We start from the raw sequence: 19,656 nt of genomic DNA on the forward strand, positions 1-19,656 counted from the left end.
CTACATGTAGAGTAGTATATTTTTGGCGTTCCCAAGACTAGGATTTTGACCTGGATATTTTCTACTCTTTTTTTTTTTTTTTTTAATAAATTTATTTATTTTATGTATTTATTTTTAGCTGTGTTGGGTCTTCATTGCTGCACGCGGGCTTTCTCTAGTTGTGGCGAGCAGGGGCTACTCTTCATTGCAGTGCGCGGGCTTCTCATTGCAGTGATTTTTCTTGTTGCGGAGCACCGGCTCTAGGTGCATGGGCTTCAGTAGTTGTGGCACACGGGCTCAGTAGTTGTGGCTCATGGGCTCTATAGCGCAGGCTCAGTAGTTGTGGTTCATGGGCTTAGTTGCTCTGCGGCATGTGGGATCTTCCCGGACAAGGGCTCAAACCCGTGTCCCCTGTGTCGGCAGGCAGGTTCTTAACCACTGCACCACCAGGGAAGCCCAATATTTTCTACTTTGACCTAAAAAAACATACGTCAAAACCAAAAAAATACAGTTGGTCCCAGTGTCTTGTAGGACCGTGAGAAGAAGTTCCAGCAGCATGACTCATGCCTTGAAAATATGGTCAAGGTTTGGCACAATGTATAGAAAACAAAGTAAGGGAAAACATCCAGAATTTTAGTCTATGAAATTCTCTGATGAATCATGCATAAAAGAAAATATACACTGACTGGTATTTTAAAAATTAAAAAATTTTAAAGATGTGATAAAAATCAGTCTCTAAACAAGTCTGTTATTTGTGATAGGAAGGATTTGTTTATCCACAGATAAAATATATTATTACAAAAGCCAAAAGAAAGACCTTTATAAAAAGAGGCAGTGTAGACAAACTTTTATATGATTAGAAAGACTTCGTCCATTCACGCTTACAATCGTGTAGCACTTGTGCCATTCCCATCAGGAATGTCCATTTGTAGGGAAATAATTAATATTCTGTCACTAATTATTTATGCTCAGGAGAAATCAATGACATTCTATAATGCTCGGTTTTATTTCCTTTCAGATACAGCAGCTCGTCTTTCCTATCTGAATGACCCCCTGTTTGGAAAATATACAGTACCTGTCAGAGTTGCAGATAGGCTTGACCAATCACTTGTTACTCAATTAAACGTGATATTATGTGACTGTGTTACCCCAAGTGACTGCGACATTCACATTGCTCTGCACCGTGCCAACGGAAGACTGATACTTGGAAAGTGGGCCATCCTTGCAATATTGTTGGGCATAGCATTGCTATTTTGTAAGTCCTTTCATGAATTCAAATGATAGCCTTTAAAATAACTTTCAGGACAAATTCTTAGAATCAGCACTGTTATCTATGGCTGCTCATTTGTATATAGCTACATTTCTATTTAACACACACATATTTAATTTATTTATTGAAAGTGCATTTAGGTATTATTTTAGTGCTATCCTAATTAGCATAGGAATAAAATTCAACACAAATACAGCACTTAGCATTGTTTGTGGCATATCTGGTTAGGGCAGGCTTTTCTACTGGATGCTACTTTGACACAAGCAATAATATTTATGTTTTCTGGAAAGTTGTTTTCATATTTGTCATCATAAATTCATAACACTGTTTTACGATAAACTGAAGTAATCTCTCTCATCCTCCAGGTATCCTATTTACCTTGGTCTGTGGAGCTACTGGGGCAGCCAAAAAGCCAAAAGTATTTCCTGATGATTTAGCCCAGCAGAACCTCATTGTGTCAAACACTGAAGCTCCCGGCGATGACAAAATGGTAAATTGTTTGTCTTTTCAAAATACATACAGACGATAAATTGGCCTAACCAACTGTAATGATCTTTTCTGGGCAAAGTTCTTTTGAAATCAGGTAACTTACAATATATAAAATGTCATCAGTCCCAGGAGACAGATAAAATAACATTGATCCTATGGTGATATATGGCATTTCAATTCGACCATATAGTGTTACTTACTAGTAAAAATCCTTCAGCATGTCATTATTATTTTCTATTTCAAGGGTGTCATGGCTTCAGCTTTAGACCCAGTCTTTTTTATATGTTGAAGCTGCTGGTTGTGTGTAAAAATGTTTCATTTAGTTACTCACAGATCATCAGCATATGGTTTTAATTTCTTTTCTGGCAACAGCAATAAAATGACTACAGGCTTTGGTCATCGTGGGAAGAACTTTAATGGAGGCTTTCAGGCTCTAATATAAGTTAGAAAGGAGCCTGAAGTCAAATATATGAAGCAGTAATGCCAACAGGTGATTACACTGCTTCAGCTTTGATTTCTAGCCTAATATGTGGATGAGGAACAAGTAAATTCCCTACAAAAAGCATGATTGATGATTCGAGGAGGAAGGATTTAGAAAACAAAAGGATGTTGACATCTAGGAAGGTATTAGAAAAAATAAAATTTAGAGTTTCCTACAAAAACGTAACGTGGAACATTAGTGGCCAGAGCTTTAGTGTTCTTATTTTCTCTGCTGATTTATTTGTATTTAATTAGATCACAAGGATTTAGTATTGCTGCTAAGATTTTTACAGCAACTTTTATTTCTGTTGATTTTGTTTCAGTTGAAGGGAACTCAATCAGACACTAAATAAAATTACTGATTATTATTTCTGTTTCTGTTCTAGTCAGGTGAAGGGAATCAGGGTCAATCCATGTGAGACAATAGTGTGCAATCCTGATCTTGAGATGTGAGATGCTGGAAGGATTTCACAAATGAAGTTGTACAGTAGTCTAAGAAGTTTTTAAAGAAGGAGTGTACATCAAGCTTTCTGACTTGTCTCAAGGCTCAGACCACTTGACATCTATAGTTTGCTTCTTGTATTGGACGCTACGTGAAGTACTGGGGTTACGGTAGTTAGGAACTTGGGCTTGCCAGGACAGATGGAGTTCCTGCCCTCAGCATGCTTACCTTTTAGCTTGAAAATTCACAGCATTATCTGCATGATTTGCTCTTTTTCTCATATTTTGTTCTCCTCCGTATTTCCCCAATGCCAACTGTTTTGTTTCAGTATTCCACCAATGGCTTCACAACCCATACTGCGGGAGGCTCCACTCAGGGAATTTGCAGCACCCTGGGATCCGGAGTGAAAAACGGAGGGCAGGAGACCATTGAAATGGTGAAAGGAGGGCAGACCATTGAGTCCTGCCAGGAGGCCGGGCATCATCACACCCTGGAAATGTGTAAGGGAGGTGGACAGCACACCCTGGATTCCTGCAGAGGAGGACAAGTAGAGGCGGATAACTGCAGATACGCGTACTCCGAGTGGTACACCTACGCTCAGCCCCGCCTTGGTGAAGTGAGTTTCCCTAAGTGACCTACAAATCTATTTTGCTTCCTTTTCAACTTTCTAAATGATAACAGTTTACTGGCCTGATCTCTATTTTCAATTAATGATTAACCTACTAATAAGAAATTTGACTTTCCTTAATTTTGATTTAGTTATGATCAGATGTTAAGTGGATTGCTTTTTAATTGCTTCTGAAATCATATGATATTCAAATTCTTTGTGTTGCCATTTCTCATCAGACAAGTCATGTCTTAAAGACCATTTCTCATCAGACAAGTCATGTCTTAAAGACCAAAAGTGGGGTCCAAGGCAATTCCAGCCTGCACAGCCACTATGCCTATCTGGCAAGCTCTGAGCCCACATGCATTCAGGTTCAGTTTAAGGGATGCATTTCACATTAGCCATAATCTTGAAAGAGAAAGCAATGATTACTTAAAACGGACACTTGTATACTTGCTGCCACATGTGTGACTCTTAGAAACATGCTATGTAGTGAATTGATGGTATGATTGATGATATAGACCAATCATGGGTGTTTTTTATATGTAGGAATCCATTAGAGGACACACTGATTAAAAATCAAACAATGAAAGGTAAATCAAAGCAATTATTTTTATGCTAGTAAGTTTCGATGTTTAAAATAGTAACAAAATATGCTGTGTTCTTCCTCTTGGCAGAAGGTCCAGCAGTGTAATCAGGATAACAGTCATATGCATGCTCAAGACTACGTCCGGACGTATAACTATGAAGGAAAAGGATCGGCGGCTGGTTCTGTGGGTTGTTGCAGTGAACGACAAGAAGAAGATGGGCTTGAATTTTTGGATCATTTGGAACCCAAATTTAGGACACTAGCAGAAACATGCATGAAGAGATGAGTGCATTCTATTTAGTCTACAAAAGCCAGTGGCTTTAATTGTCTCTTTTAAATTATTATTACAAGGCAGGATTTTTTTAAAAATAGAAGATGCTGTTTTGGAGGCTTTCCCCCTTTATTTTGTTGAGATCTCTTTAACCAAATGTGCTTTTACAGAGGGATGCTGTGAATAACTACACAAATTTCCTGATTTTTCCATAGTTTTTAATTACTTGTCTTCCACCTCAGGACACCTGCAGATAGACAAGTTGAGAAAGTCTGCATTATTGTTTACATTTGGGTATAGTGACAGCAGCCAATTTATAGTGCAATAATATGTAATTAACTCAAGTCTATATCATAGACTACTTGGAGTATAACCGAATGGAAAATTGAAGAGGTCTTGCTCTAACATTATCTTCAGTTACCTAAATTAATTGTTTGTGTGGTGCTTGAAGACTGTTGTTCTCCTAAACATTCAAAAGTGTATACACGGCATTCTTGCTATTGTTTTAGTCTTGTAACATGACCTTTCTTCGTAAAGCAAAGGGAGATTCCCAACTAAGCGTTGACTGTTACTGTAATTCCATTTTGGTGGACTTTAGTTTCTGTGTTGTATTCTCTGTGAAACCTGGCACTGAATCTACATTTCCTCTGTTACCCACCTTCTCCGCAAAATTTAAATTAACGAAATGCTGAAGAATGTATTTTTACTCCTGCAAGGTTTTGGTCTTTGGTCCCCGCCACTCCCCACCGCCCCTTCTGTCTGCCTCTCACCCTCTCTCTTCCCTCTTTCCCCCTCTCCCTCTCTTTTTCCCTCTATCTCTCTCTTTCTCTTTCTCTTCTTTTTGTTCTTAAAATTCCTATTTGGGTTGGAGAATCTAAATATTTTTAAAAGCCGCCTCTTTTTTCCTCGCTTATAAAGTGACTTATTCTGTGTTTCTGTTTTATGTAAGCACCTGTATTCTTGACTTTTCTTAAAATCAATGTAATGTCGATTTTTTTGTTTCAACTGTTTTGGTGATTGCTTCATTACCTCCTCAACAAAGACCCTTTAAGTTTGCCATTCAACTGTAGAAATATGTCATGCTTTTATTTGATGCAACATTGTATGTTAACAAAAGGAATAGTGTAATTAAAATTAGGGTGTGGATGTTTAGTATATAATAGTATATTTACAGTTAGTTCATTATTGCAAGGATACAGTTTATAAATGCAAAATAGTGATGTTTTTTGAAATAAGCTTTGCAATACAGGGATCGTGAAATCTCTCTAGGAATAACTTTTATAGCTTTTTAGATGAGATGGCTAGTTATAGCTATGTGTTTGTAAAGTTTTTTTAAAAATATTTTCAGATTACAGTTTTTACAAATGTAGAAGTGGTTCGAACTATTTAAATTTTGAAATAATAAGACAAAATTAAACTTAATAGCCAACCAAATTCCAGGCTACATTTCACAGCTGATTTCAGGCAATGAATTTTCTATCCATACTAACCATATGGACATTTTAAAAGTATTTCTGATATTTAGGATTGTTAATAATATGCCTATTTTGAATTCACAGGATTGGCTTATAACAATTATCTTTAAAAATTAACACTGGGTAATTTATTCAATAATCAGTTTATCTTTTCAATAGTTTCATCACTACTCAGTCAAAAATACTGTTTCTCAAAGTTATTTTTAATAAATCATGTATAAAATTCTTGTATATTACTAGTTATGATAAAGTAAATCAAGTAGTTTTTAAGAATCAGTGTCTTTGTTAATCATGTGTCTGATATGAGCTTATGGGATTGTATTTTTCTTACTTAGAGAAGTGAGTCTCTTTTTTAGAATCCTGTTCTACATTTTTTAGAATTTTAGAGTTTGATTTGGAGAGGTAATTGGTCCGTTGTTATCACCACATTCATCTAATTTTACTATTCTAAAGACTGTGCTGCTGTGGGGTGTTGGTTAAGCTGCATAATTTCTCTGTGTCTGGTTTTCTTCATCTAAAATGGGGAATAATAATAGAACTCCTTTCCTAGGGTTCTATTAGAGTGGCTGTAAGACATTTGAATAAAAAATCATTTTTAAGCATGAAAGTCAGAGTGGTCCACCTAAAAGGCACTCCTAATAAAACCAAATAATTTTAAATAAGTCACATATACAACCCATTTCATATTAACAAAAATCAATTAAGAAAACAGGATAATGAAAAGGTTGGACTTTTGGGGGGGTTATTTTATTTTTTGTTTTTCATTTTCGAATGTTTGTCAATTGAGCATATGTTTCTCCATAATGATCATCTGATGACTGGGCCTTATATTTCCTGTGGTTCAGAATATACATTGCAAAGATTGCTGAAGTATCTGCAAAGGATTGCTTTGTTTGAAATACTGTGAAACTACTCTGTTCAAATTGGCTGGAAAGAGGAACATCCACTTCTTAAAAAGGGCACTAATTCTAAAGCTCTTTGAAAATTACATGTGCTTAAGATTCCTCCTGTCAAGCCCATCCTTAGCTGCTCTGCTAGCTTGTTCTGCTAAAGATTGGTTTGCCTCCGAGGCAAGCAGTTGCTTGCCTGGGAGTTTAAGACTCTTGGCAGTCACCATGGTAATCTAAATGCAAAATCTCCAGAGACACTACCCTGATGCAAACTCCCAGCTCCACCCTTATTAGCTGTGGGATTTGAGAAGTCACTCAAACTTGGAGTCTAGTTTTCTCACTTGTATGACACCTATTGAGGGGGTTGGAGGAGTCTACTTCATAGTTTTTTTTGTCAGTTAAAAGAGTTAATTCATGAAAAGACTTGGTACTGGGTTAGCCCTCAGTATATGTGTCAGCTGCTGCTATTATCACAGTAGGAGCAGAGGATGCCATAGCTGGGAATAATCATAGCTCCTGTATCCACTTCTCTACAGCTGACAACTTGCCATTATGTTCCCGTTCATTTTCCCCAGAAGCTCCATCAGTGTTTTACCTGTGATGGCCTTTGGGAACTTCATGGCTAATAATAGTTTCCAGGTCTCTGATTCTTGGTAGTCAGGAAGCTATATCATATCCATAGCCCACAAATCAGTGTGTGATCAGTCTTAAGACTTAAATGAAAAGCAGATAAAATTCCTAATAAGCCATATATTGCCTCAGGAAGCAAAAAGGAGACAAAACTCTTAGAGATTTCCCCTACAAAATGTTGCTTCAACAGAGGAAGCCAACGGGGATCTGCAATTAGTTCAGTGCAATCTGCTTTTGTGGTCTCTGTATAATCATTTTCTGCTTTATCGGATTCCCTGTTTTAAGACTGGGTTTTATCTTCGTTCCTTTTCTTTCTTTTTTTTTTTTTTAAGTGCAAAATCTGACTTTGACCACAAGCTTTCCCTTTAGTCTCTAGCAAAATCTGACTTTGACCACAAGCTTTCCCTTTAGTCTCTATCTCCAGCCTTTTCGTGGGCTCAAGATTGAAATCTCGACCCCAGATTTTGCCCTGGTCGACCCCTTAGGCAGTAACGTCCTGAGGACAAAATGCTTTTCCTTCTATGTGCCTAGAACCATCATTTTTTTTAACCTCCTTGAATAATGAAGCTGTAAGAGGTTACATGATATCTATGCAGAGCTACAGCTCTTATCCAGTTCTTCTTTAAGACCTCTGTTATCCTATTATTTACTTTTAGGTCAAGACCTCTGTTAGCCTAGTACTTTTAACTCATTATGCGTAAAGACAAACAGTGCGTTGCCACATCCAATCAGGCCTTCCTGAGTTTCCTGTATAAATAGTGTCCTCCTTCTTATTACTTAGGCTTGAAGCTGAGAATCCTTAGCTTCTCTTTCCTGTGTGCATAGCACATCCTATTTGTTGCCCCAAACTGCCAAATTTTCTGAGAATTTTAAACACAATTTCATTCATTCATTTTTTTGCATACAGTCATTTAATGCTCTCCCATTACAGCCATGTAAGGCCTTCCTAATACAGACTGTTTGTGCTCATATGAGAAGGAACAAGCTGAATCAGCTACTCTTGCACAGGACAAGGCATGGTGTAGTTGTCCCTTACATCCCTACAGGAAATCTGCGCAGAGCTAAGAGGTTAGAACTGTGGAGTTTCTGCTAGTTGCCTGCTTGCTTTTATTTATGTTAGGATGCAGGAAGGAGGATGGAGCAAAATGCTGTTTCTTTCACAGTAGACAAATAGTAGGGTGACCTTGCTGAAATACTTGCTTGCACTATTTTTTAGAGTGTGGTTCACAGATCATCTACCTCAGAATCACCCACTGTGTTTGTTAAAATAAAGATCCCTCTGGGACCTCTCTGGTGGTCCAGTGGTTAAGACTCCGTGCTTCCACTGCAGGGGGTGCAGGTTTGATCCCTGGTCAGGGAAATAAGATCCCACAGGCAAAGTGGCCAAAAAAAAAAAAAAAGATCCCTTGAATCAGAATCACAGGATGACAGGTAATTGGGAAGAAGTATGGAAGGCCACACTTTTTAATAAGTTTGCTAGGTCACTTTTACACCCTTTAAAGTTTGAGAACCATGGATAGGGATTAGTATCTAGATTTAGGTGATTATTCAGAAGTTTATGAAACTGAAGTATTTAAAGTTTGCTTTTTCATATCAGATACATTACACAAAATGCTAGAAATGTACCAAAGAGTTGAAACACATTAGTTTGTAAAATTCCACAATTTCAGTTGATTAACCATTTCAGAATGAACTCTGCTCCGTGATTCCTGCCAACCACATGGAGGGGAAGTGGAGGCATGGTCTTAAGGTAGAATTGTGGGATGAGGACACTCAGTAAACACTAAAAAAAAATGAGCTAATTTTGCCACATAAATGCTGCTAACCAATAACATGCATGCAAATTATGTTGCATCTCTTCCCAAAACAAATCAGGTTGTCAAATCTCCAGAGACAAATGGGGCGAGGAGGGTCAGCACCAGGTGCAACAGGTGACTCTGTCCATGAAGTGGCAGTTACTTGGCAGTGCTATGCTGTCATGTGGAAGCCGTGTCAGGCAGGGTGACAGTCAGTGCTCACTGGGTAACCATGATGGCTAGGAGCTTCAGAGGGTTTTATGAAACAGGGAAGGGACGTGGTGAAAAAGTCAAGACTTGCAGCTTAAGGAGTGTTCCCATGGGAAGTGGGCCAATTGGAAATTTTCTAAGAACCAAGGACATGAGGTGAACCTACAGGGAATGAGATGTTCTGAAAGCCAAAGTTGAAAGGAGAGGGGCGAGGTCAACCTACAGAATTCTGATACAAAATTACCAGTAAATCAGGTAAAAGGAATTTATCCTGAAAAGGTAGGATAATGTTGCAAAGATTCCATATACATTCAAGGATGTTTATCTCAGTAGCATGAAATATGTGGATAATTGGAAATAAGCTAAATGTCCCATGATAGGAAAGTAAATGGTTTATAATACATTATTGTGATATAAGTTACCATAAATGAGGATAACGGAGGTAGTGACCATGGGCACTGACTTTGCAGTCTGAAAGACATGAATCCAAATTGCAACTTTGTTATCACTAACTGAGGAACCTTGGTAAGTCATGGGAGCATCAGATTTGTTACATATAAAATGGGGACAAAATAGGAATAAATGACATAATACATGTAAAGATCCTATCTTTTTAAAATATTTATTTATTTTTGGTTGAGTCGGGTCTTAGTTGCAGCACGCGGGGTCTTCACTGAGGCATGCGGGATCTTTTCATTGTGGTGTGGGCTCTTCGTTGTGGCACATGGGCTTCTCTCTAGTTGTGGCATGTGGGTTTTCTCTCTCTGCTTGTGGCTTGGGCTCCAGGGTGCGTGGGCTCTCTAGTTGTGGCATGCGGGCTTAGTTGCCCCGCGGCATGTGGGATCCCAGTTTCCCGACCAGGGCTCAAACCCGTGTCCCTTGCGTTGGAAGGCGGATTCTTTACCACTGGACCACGAGGGACGTCCCAAGGATCCTATTTTAGTGCTTGACACATCAATGTATTAATAAAGATAGCTATTGCTACTATTGTTATGATGGTAATGGAATATCATGCAATTATTTTATTTTGAAGGCTATTTAATTAAATAAGAAAAGACAAAATATAGTATTAATGGAAAAGTAGGACAATTCTCTAGATCAGTATAATTCCAAATTCATATAAATGTAAGATTCTATGTAATATACTAAAATGTTGAGTGGTAATCTGCAGATGAAATATTTATTATGTTTTTGTGTTTCCATTTTACAATGAGCATTTATTATAAAATCGGGGGAAAATAATAAATGAAATAACAAGAAAAGTTCATAGGTTTTAGATTTTTGGAGATTTATAGACCTGTGAGAAAAAAACCTGTAAATCTTAGCCTTACAATGTCAAGGCTACAATGAACATATTACATTCACAGTAAATGACTGAATTGAAGCAAAAACAATATTTTATCATCTCATAATAATTGAGTGCACTCATGTGTTTTTGGTCTAAAAATTTTGCATTAGCACACAAATTTTATCATCAGTAAATTTTCATGTGCTGGCTAGACTAAGAAAAAGTAATCAATTTACTAGACGTACCAAATGAAATATTTCAAACAGTATTTGCATGAGGGCAAGGGTGAACCAAGTAAATTGTTCATTTTGTAGCAAGCCAAGCTTTCCCTCTTCCTCCTGCCATAGACACAAAGTTAATCTTTGCACAAAGAAGACTATGATGAGGACTTGCCTGGTGGCACAGTGGTTAAGAATCCGCCTGCCAATGCAGGGGACACCGGTTCAAGCCCTGGTCCGGGAAGATTCCATATGCTGTGGAGCATCTAAGCCAGTGCGCCACAACTACTGAGCCTGCGCTCTAGAGACCACAAGCCACAGCTACTGAAGCCCGCGTGCCTAGAACCCGAGCTCCACAACAAGAGATGCCACCACAAGGAGAAGCCCGTGTCCCGCAACAAGGAGTAGCCCCCGCTCGCCACAACTAGAGAAAGTCAACGCGCAGCAGCGAAGACCCAACACAGCCAAAAATAATTAAATAAATTTTAAAAAGACTGCTGAGTCTTCATTACATTTTAAACATTGTGGTCTGGTCTGGAGTCTGTACTTTTTTTTAATATATAAATTTAATTATTTTATTTATTTATTTCTGGCTGCGTTGGGTCTTCGTTGCTGGGAGCGGGCTTTTCTCTGGTTGCAGCCAACGGGGGCTACTCTTTGTTGCAGTGCGTGGGCTTCTCATTGCGGTGGCTTCTCTCCTTGCGGAGCATGGGCTCTAAGCACCCAGGCTTCAGTTGTTGTAGCGCGTGGGCTCAGTAGTTGTGGCTCGCGGGTTCTAGAGTGCAGGCTCAGTAGCTGTGGTGCACTGGCTTAGTTGCTCCATGGCATGTGGGATCTTCCCTGACCAGGGATTGAACCCGTTTTCCCTGAATTGGCAGGCAGATTCTTAACCACTAAGCCACCAGGGAAGTCCCTGGAGTCTGTACTTTCCTTTTTTTTTTTTAATTGAAAAATAGGAGTCACTTTCTAATTATTTTAATGTCTCCTTTATGCAAAATTTTCATATAAACATCAGTAATTTAAATTCCTCCTTTTTTGCATAATGCATATAGAAATCTTAGAGAATAAATATCATTTAAAAACTTCTAATTAATAAAATTATTTCTAAAACTCTTTATATGGTTCATTGATTGTTCACAGGAAAAGAATTTGGATAGTTTCCTAGAACAGGATTTAACTTGCAGACACAGTTTTGTTTTTTATGGTTATAATTGGGTGCTGTTTCTTCCAACAATAATAATAATTTAAAACCTGCCAATACATCTTAGGTTTAAGCAGGAAAGAAAAAAACAACATTATGGGTTTCAACCATTTTTGGTTTTAACAGATTAATTTATCTCCGTAAAGATTTTTTAAGAAAGGGTATATGGATCCAAAATTCTGAATTTTTATCTCGACATTCTTGAAACTCATCTGCATCTTTAGGTAAATCACATAACTCCTTCTTTGGGTGTATGTTTCTTCAATAAAATGAGGGGTTAGACCAGGTTAAATATCTAGTCACTTTGTTATAATTTTCTATGATTCCCTGTTAATTTAATATAAGTGAAGTGGTAATTCAGTCTTAGTATATCATTGATTTCCAAATGTCCTCCAAGTCAAAGAGAGTGTATTGCAATGTCTGTGGTGTGTGGGGATGTATGTCAAGGACAGGGCAAGGGTAGTTGGATTAGTCTGATGTTAGCTCCATGCCAACATGAAGCTGGTAAGCAGCCCCGATAAAATGTCTTTAACGGATAAATGCACAAGTCTATCCCAGAACTCTTCTGATGCTTTGATTTACATAGTTTGTCTGGATATGTGCCTGAAACTCAATTACTTAGGGAAGTTCCCTTTTTCTTTTTTTTGGCTGAGTTCCTTTAGGAAAGCTTCCAATAACATCTTTGGCAATTTTCAGTCTCTTGCAAAACCCTACCACTTTTTCATTGTTTCATTGATCTCATCATTTCCTTCCTTTCTCAACTTCAATTTATTCATTGCTTTAACCTATTCCACTGTAACTTTAACTTCTTTTCCCTTCTCTTCTTTGTAATTACTCAGCAAAACCCTATCACTGGATAAACCCCATTTGCCAGCTATTTCATAAATTTTACTTGAACCCTGGAACATGGCTCAAGAAAAAAACATTTAACCATGTTGTCAGTGCTGACCCACAATTCTGCTCTGTTACCTAAGTTCAGGGTTTTTCAAACAGTGAGATACAGCCAACTGGTTGAAACACAGCCAATTAACTCGAGGGATGGCCACCTGCATTATTAATAAATTAGAAGGCAATGAACAGAAATGGTCAGTGTGTGTTACACATGGGAATAGTAAGTGTTACTCATGAAATTTAAGTTCCAGATTACATGTATGAGCTATGTACGAGTTCACAACATAAAAAATATTTCTTACTATAAATTAGAGTCAACAATTCAAAAGACTGGTCTAGTCAATTTCCTATTTTACACCTACTCTGCTTAAGTCTCTAGGCTACCTTCCTTGCTTAACATAACTTTGCATCTGATTTTAATGACAAAATAGAAACAGAACTCTCTCATCTTTCCACCACCAACTCTACCAGACTACCAACAACTATACCATGTACTTTGACCTCCATCCTTTATAATGGAAGACTTGCTCTGCTCCTATTTAAGGCAACCTCTCCATTAATACACTGGTTCCCATGACATTTTGCTTCCTCAAGATCTTTGTTCATGAAATTAACCTCTCCTACATCGTCCATAATCTGCTGTTGCCCGGATCATCTCCAAGAATAAACAGAAATGCTTAATAGAAATAATTGTTAACATGGATATAGTAGTTTTCTTGTGCCATATTGTAAAAACTTTACATATGTTAATTCTTTTCATGCTCATTCAAGTTAGGAACCATTATTATTCCCACTTTATAGATGAGGAAACTGAGACACAGAAATGTTAAATGACTAGCTCAGGGTAGTGGTACTAGGATATGATAGAATCAGTATTTGACTAGGCAATCTGACTTGAGAATCTACGCTCTTAGCCACCCTGCAATTTGCTTGTCATGTGAATAAAACTTGTTTACCTCAAGTTGTCCTTCAGCGATTGCCTCATTTTCTCCATCCCCTTTCATAGAAAAACCTACATAACAAAGACCCAAATGATGCTGTTGCAGAAGCCTTTGAGTCCCATAGGACAAGCCTTCAACACCGAATTTCAGCATAGCTGAGTCTGACAGCTCCACACATCTGCCAGTGTACACCTGGAGCACCTGCTTCATCATCTCTCAGTCTGCGTGTAGGTGGAGCCCAGAAAGTCAGAGGAGTGATTGCTCCTCAGGGCCCACGCTCACCGTAAAGGGAAGAGAAGTCAGTGGACATGTGCTCCAGATTCCTGTTTGTTAAGGTGACCCTCAAATGGTTCCTCGCCTTTTGGTGTCCATGATTTTGAGTAATCTCCTCCTCTGGAATGAGGGTCGGGCCTCATTGACTAGAAAGCAGGGAAGGGCTTCTACTGACTAGAAGCAAGTCTATTGACTAGACTTGCTTCTAGTCAATAGAACATGGCAAAGGTGATAGGATGAGACTTCACCCACATAGCATATGATTATGCTATGTAACATCCCATTTTAGCGGACCGGGGAAAGAGCTTCTTCTTGCTGACTTGCAATAAGCAGCCATATTAAGCAAGCCCATGTGACAAAGAACTGGTGTGACCTCTAGAAACTGCCGGTGGCCTGTAGGACTTCATGCTGCCCACCATCCATCCAACAGCCACAAAAAGCAGGCCATTTGTTACACAGCCATAAGGAAACCTGCCAAGAATCAGCATGAGCTTGAAAGTGGATCCTTCCCCACCTGAGCCTCTAGATGAAAACGCAGCCCAGCCGACACCTCAGTTGCCGCCTGGTGAGAATAAAGCAGAGCACCCAGATAAGCCATGTCCAAATATTTGACACACAAAAGCTATGGATCATACATGTGTGTTGTTTTAAGCCTCTAAGTTTGTGGTGCTTAGAATGGCCTGGTAACGTACTGTCTTTCCAGAATACAACTCTGAAGTGCAGTAGACCTCATTTCTCAGAGCGTGACAAGTGGGACTGAGCCCACAACATTACTCAAGTCAATAACACAGCTTTTAGTGACTTTTATATTTTCCCAGTCTCTGATTCTGCCTCGAGGATTATCTCCCAGTAGACTGGCTTCTCTCACATCTGTGTTTCAGGCTTTGCTTTCAGGAGAACCAAAGTGTGACAGGTTCAAGGAAGCGATGATCTGAGAGTCGCTTTTGCTTCTATTTCTTCATCACCTAACCTAGTCCATCCGTGGCTCTGCACTTGTGCCTTCGTCACCACTACTCCAAGGAAACTCACTTTCCTGTCATCACCAATGGCTTAGTCATGTCCAATCCAATGACTTGTTTTGAGCCTTAATCTTACTTGACTTTTCAAAAGCTTATGCCACAGTTAATTACGTCCTTCTTGGTGACAAACTGTCTTCCCTTGGCTTATGGAACACCATGTTTACAGATCATTCCATTCCTCCTTAGTCTCTGGCCACTCCTCCTTAGTCTAGGAGGAGCTGCTTCCTTTTTCCTTCCTGATTCTTGGAGTAACTAAGGGATCTATCTTCACTCATTCCCTAGATTTTCTCTTTCACTCTCAAAGTTTTAAATAATACATCTTAGCTTGGGTATGTAATAGACATCTCAAACTTTACATGTCCAAATAAAACCCTTCATGTCTTAATCCAAACCAGTTCCTCTCCCAATTTCCTTCCTTCATTCAGTCATTGTGTTCACACTGCTGCTTAGTACAAAGCCCTTGGTACTCACCCTTGAATCTTCTCTTTCTCTCACATCCCACCTCCAATCTATCAGCCAGTCCTATGAGGTCTAACTTCAAGTTATACCACAAATCCAAACTTCATCACTAGTTCCGTCACTGCCTTTCATAGGTCAAACTATCATCACCTTCGGCCTGAACTGCTACATCTGCCAGTGTTGCCCTCTATAATCTCTTTTCTTGCAGCAGCCATAAGTGATTAATAAAATATATAAATCAGATCATGCTTTCCTCCCCCACCACCACCCAAAAGCCTTTCTATGCCTTTTTATGAGCAGGTGAGATTAAAATAAAACCTAAACTCTTTAACGGGGCCCATGAGTTTTTTTAAATCTCTGTTGCTTCTTTTTATCACTTTATATGCTAGTAGCCTTCACTCCACTCCAGCACTTGTTGGCTTCTCTCTGTTCTCTGAACAGACAAGCTTGTTGTTGATTTCCAGGGCTTTTATACTTGCTATTCTCTCAGGCTGGGATGCTTGTCCTCCAGATCATTGGGCTCCTCTATCATTCAGATCTCCAAGTTCACATCTCAGTAAGTCTTTCCAGATGACCCCTATAAAATACCCACTTCTCAGGATATTTAAACTAGCTTGGGTGTCAGGACTGTTTGGTCTTCCTAAAAGAGGTGTGGCAGAAAACTTGTGGTTTCAGGAAGCATGCCTTCACCACTGTCAATTATATGTGTCTTGAGAACATTTTTATTGTCCCAGTTGAGAGTGTGGAATGGAAAGATGAAAAAGTAGGTAAAGCATGAGCTAAAGGAAGAGATTTTTAAAAAACAAAATTAGAAACAAGACCCATAACATCTAGGTAGAGATGAACAGATGTATCTCAAAGGGAAGCGTGGTTTTGTTTCAAGACTGGCATTAGTCCCTGAGTAATAAGATATTGTGTTTCAGTACTTAGTATGAAGGCAATGGAAACACCAATCTCTGTCCCGTGTTTACTGTGTCATGATGCTAAAAGTCTTACATGATAACTTTGGTTATCCAGGTGGAAAGAATACCAAAACAATACCTGATTTTTTTTTTCCTTTTTGCCAATAGCTGTGGACATCAAAGTAAATCGTGAGAATTGTGTCAATTGTAAGCAGAGGGAAGTCTTAATAATATAGACAGTTTATCTGGAAACCACTTAAAAGACCCAGCCCCAAGAGTTAGAATAAATATTCTTGCACTTGAGATAGGAAAGTGGAACCATTAGAATCTTTCTAGCCATGAATATTTCACCAAGGATAGGAAACATCTAGACCTAAATGGGTGTGTGGAAGAAATACTTCCTTGATATAGATTTCTCCTGTAATTTACTGAAATCTAGGGAAAGACTTTGAAAGTAAGAATAAACGAATACAGGTAACAACAGTCCAGGTAATAAACGAACCGGAAACCACAGTACATTTCATCATGCGCACCATGAAAGGACTTGATGAAGTACACAAAAGCAGACATAAGCCTTTCTTGTAAAGTATTGATTAAATAGATTATATAAATACTACAAAGAGAGCTAAAAAATGGGAAAAGGAGATTTACATCTAAATCAAAATGAAACATTTAAGAAAAAGTTTAAGAATCCGCATCTTAGAAAAACCCGAAGGCCTGAATTCTTCCAATGTCAATTTCATCATTTCCTGGGTTTTGTATCTGTCATCGTATTTCAGAGTGAGTAAAGAACTTCCACATTCCTAGTGGTGCTTGTGCTACTGGTTAAAAAACCACATTTTGAGAACTGCTCATCTAGAGCAAGAATCTCATTTCTGATCTGTACAGTAGAATACTCTGGGAAGCTTTTACATAAAACACTTAAGAGAGCCCCTCCTTTGGAGAATCTGATGTAATTGATCTGAGGGGGAGCCTGAACGTTGGTGTTTATTAAAAGCTCCCCAGGAGATATCAATATGCAGTGAGAGTTAAGAACTACTGTTCCTGGTGGTGATATTCCTAAATTTGTAGTCAGTCCTGGACCCACTGCAGCCTTCCCAAACTTTTGAGTCAATTACAGAACTGGGACATTCTCCTCCATAACTATAAATTTTATCTTGGCATCCAAAAAGCAATTTAAAAAATGTTTTGTGGTCCTAAAGCTTAGACAATAACACATTCTAGAAGATACCCTTGCCTCCGTCTTCCTACTTGTAAATCCAACCTATGAAACACAAGATTTTAACAGCTCCTGTGACTCTGGAACCACTTTTGTAATGAACATTAGCCAATATAAAGATGAAAAGGAAGAGGAGGAGGAGGAAGGAGGAGGACTTGAATTATGTTTTCAACAAATAAAATTCTATTTAAAGTGTACAAAATTTGAATTTATTTTAATAAATATTTAAATAATTTGTATATTTATTACACATAAATAATTTAATTTAAAAAATATGTAGTAAATATTGTCACAAAACAGTAATGAGGAGACAAACAGACAATGCAATTGTACTTAACATGGCCAATAAGCACATGAAAAATTGCTCAACATCATTAGTCATCAGGGAAAAGCAAATTCAAAACATAAGATATCACTTCATCAGTGAAATGCAAATGAAAACCACAATGAGACACCCATAGTGGTAAAATTATAAGACTGACAAAAATGTGTTGGCAAGGATGTAGAACAACTGGAACTCATATATATTGATATATGCTGGTGGGGAATTGGCCAGGCAGTTTGAATGAAAGTGAAGTATAGCCTTATCCTATGCCCTATGTCCTAGTTATTCTACTACTAGGGATATATGGGGGAGAAATGAAACTCTATGTGCACAAAAAGACTTGCACATGTTCATAGCAGCTTTATTCATAACAGTTAAAATGTGGAAACAACACAAAAGAGAAGAATTAAACACACTGTGGTATACAGACAATGCAGTAGTACTCAGTAATAAAAGGGACAAGGTACTGACGCACTCAACAACAATGCTGAATGAAAGACATCAGACACAAAAGCATACATTCTGTGTGGCTGTCAGCCTCTAAGATGGTGTCCAATGATCTCTCCCTCTTGGTGTTCATGCCCTTGTGTAATTGCCATCCCTTGACTTTGGAGTGCTTCTAGTGACTTACTTCTAGCCAACAGAATTAAGCAGAGGTGACAGAATCTCACTTCTGATGTTGGGTTACAAAAAGACTGTGGCTTCCATTCTGGGCACCTTATCTTTCTGGTTTGTTCTGAGGGAAGCCAGGTACCCATGGTGTGGGCTGCCCTAGAGAGGCCCACATGGCAAGGAACTGATGTCTCAGCCAACATTTATCAAGGAAAGCCGGCCGAAAGTCATGTACAGGAACTTAAAAACAGATCCAATGGAGCCTTGATATGACTGTAGCCTCAGCTACACACCTTGACTGCAACCTGAGCCAGAGACAGCCAGCTAAGCCTGGATTCCACAGAAACTGTGAGATAACAAGTCCTAGTTGTTTTAACCCACTAAGTTGTGGAATAATGCAAAAGTGATGTCCAATAGATAAAAAGTGATGCTGTAATAGATAACTAAGTTAGTGTGCAATTCCATTTATGTGAAATTCTAAGGAAGTCAAAACTACTCCTTAGTGACAGAAAGCAGAACAGTGGCTGCCTCAGGGTGGGGGTATTGACTAGGGTGAAGGAAATGTTCTCTATCTTGATTTCAATGAAGGTAACACTATATATATAGATAGACAGATAAATAACTGGGTCGGCCAAAAAGTTCGTTCGGGTTTTTGGTATGATGTTACTGAAAAGCCCGAACGAACTTTTTGGCCAACCATATATATATTTATGTATACATTTGTCAACACTTATTGAAGTGTATGCTTAAGGTCTATGAAGTTTACTCTATGTAATCCAGATGTAAAAGGAAAAATCTTTTCTAAAATTTTACATTTTTACAAGATAGAGAGGCCAGAGATTTAAAAACTACCTACCCCAGGGCAATTATGTCAAACAAGTTAACAGGCAATTTAAAACTTCAGTTAGAATCTCTAAACAGATGGGGTTAGAGTACCCAGGTCAGGCTGACTTGCATCCCTGTTACATTTGGAGGGGAAGGGGAGGAAAAAGCTAGAGGGCCTTGGACAAACTTGGGGAAAAAAAAAAAACCTGGCATATTCCTGGCCAAATGCCATGATAGAGTATGTCCTTCTCCTTTGAACAGAGGAGTCTGGAAAACTATTGCTGAGAGAGCCCAGTAGAGCAAGGCTTAGCCCACCTATTCTCAGGGAATACTTTGTATACTATGATAAATGAAT

The 19,656-nt window shown here is 38.5% G+C and overlaps 2 protein-coding genes across 5 annotated transcripts in view; one reads left to right on the forward strand and one right to left on the reverse strand.

Annotated features, from left to right (window-relative positions):
• Positions 1–19,656, reverse strand: part of LOC309639137 (desmoglein-1-like) — an 888,370-nt gene that overhangs the window by 268,005 nt on the left and 600,709 nt on the right. The gene's annotated exons all lie outside the window — the stretch shown is intronic.
• The window catches only part of LOC309639142 (desmocollin-2-like), a 98,106-nt gene that overhangs the window by 26,719 nt on the left and 51,731 nt on the right, over positions 1–19,656 (forward strand). For 2 of the 4 annotated variants that reach the window (XM_082416009.1, XM_082416008.1), the window contains 4 exons: positions 998–1,234; positions 1,615–1,739; positions 2,989–3,276; positions 3,945–4,685. In XM_082416009.1, the coding sequence (XP_082272135.1) occupies positions 998–1,234; positions 1,615–1,739; positions 2,989–3,276; positions 3,945–4,142 (848 nt within the window). In that variant the 3' untranslated portion in view covers positions 4,143–4,685. Of the gene's footprint in view, positions 1–997; positions 1,235–1,614; positions 1,740–2,988; positions 3,277–3,816; positions 3,861–3,944; positions 4,686–19,656 lie in introns of those variants that run through there. The other 2 variants (XM_082416010.1, XR_014251496.1) reach the window with 2 other exon arrangements.

Source organism: Balaenoptera physalus (genome assembly GCF_965194825.1).
Source record: "Balaenoptera physalus genome assembly, chromosome: 12".
NCBI lineage: Eukaryota > Metazoa > Chordata > Mammalia > Artiodactyla > Balaenopteridae > Balaenoptera > Balaenoptera physalus.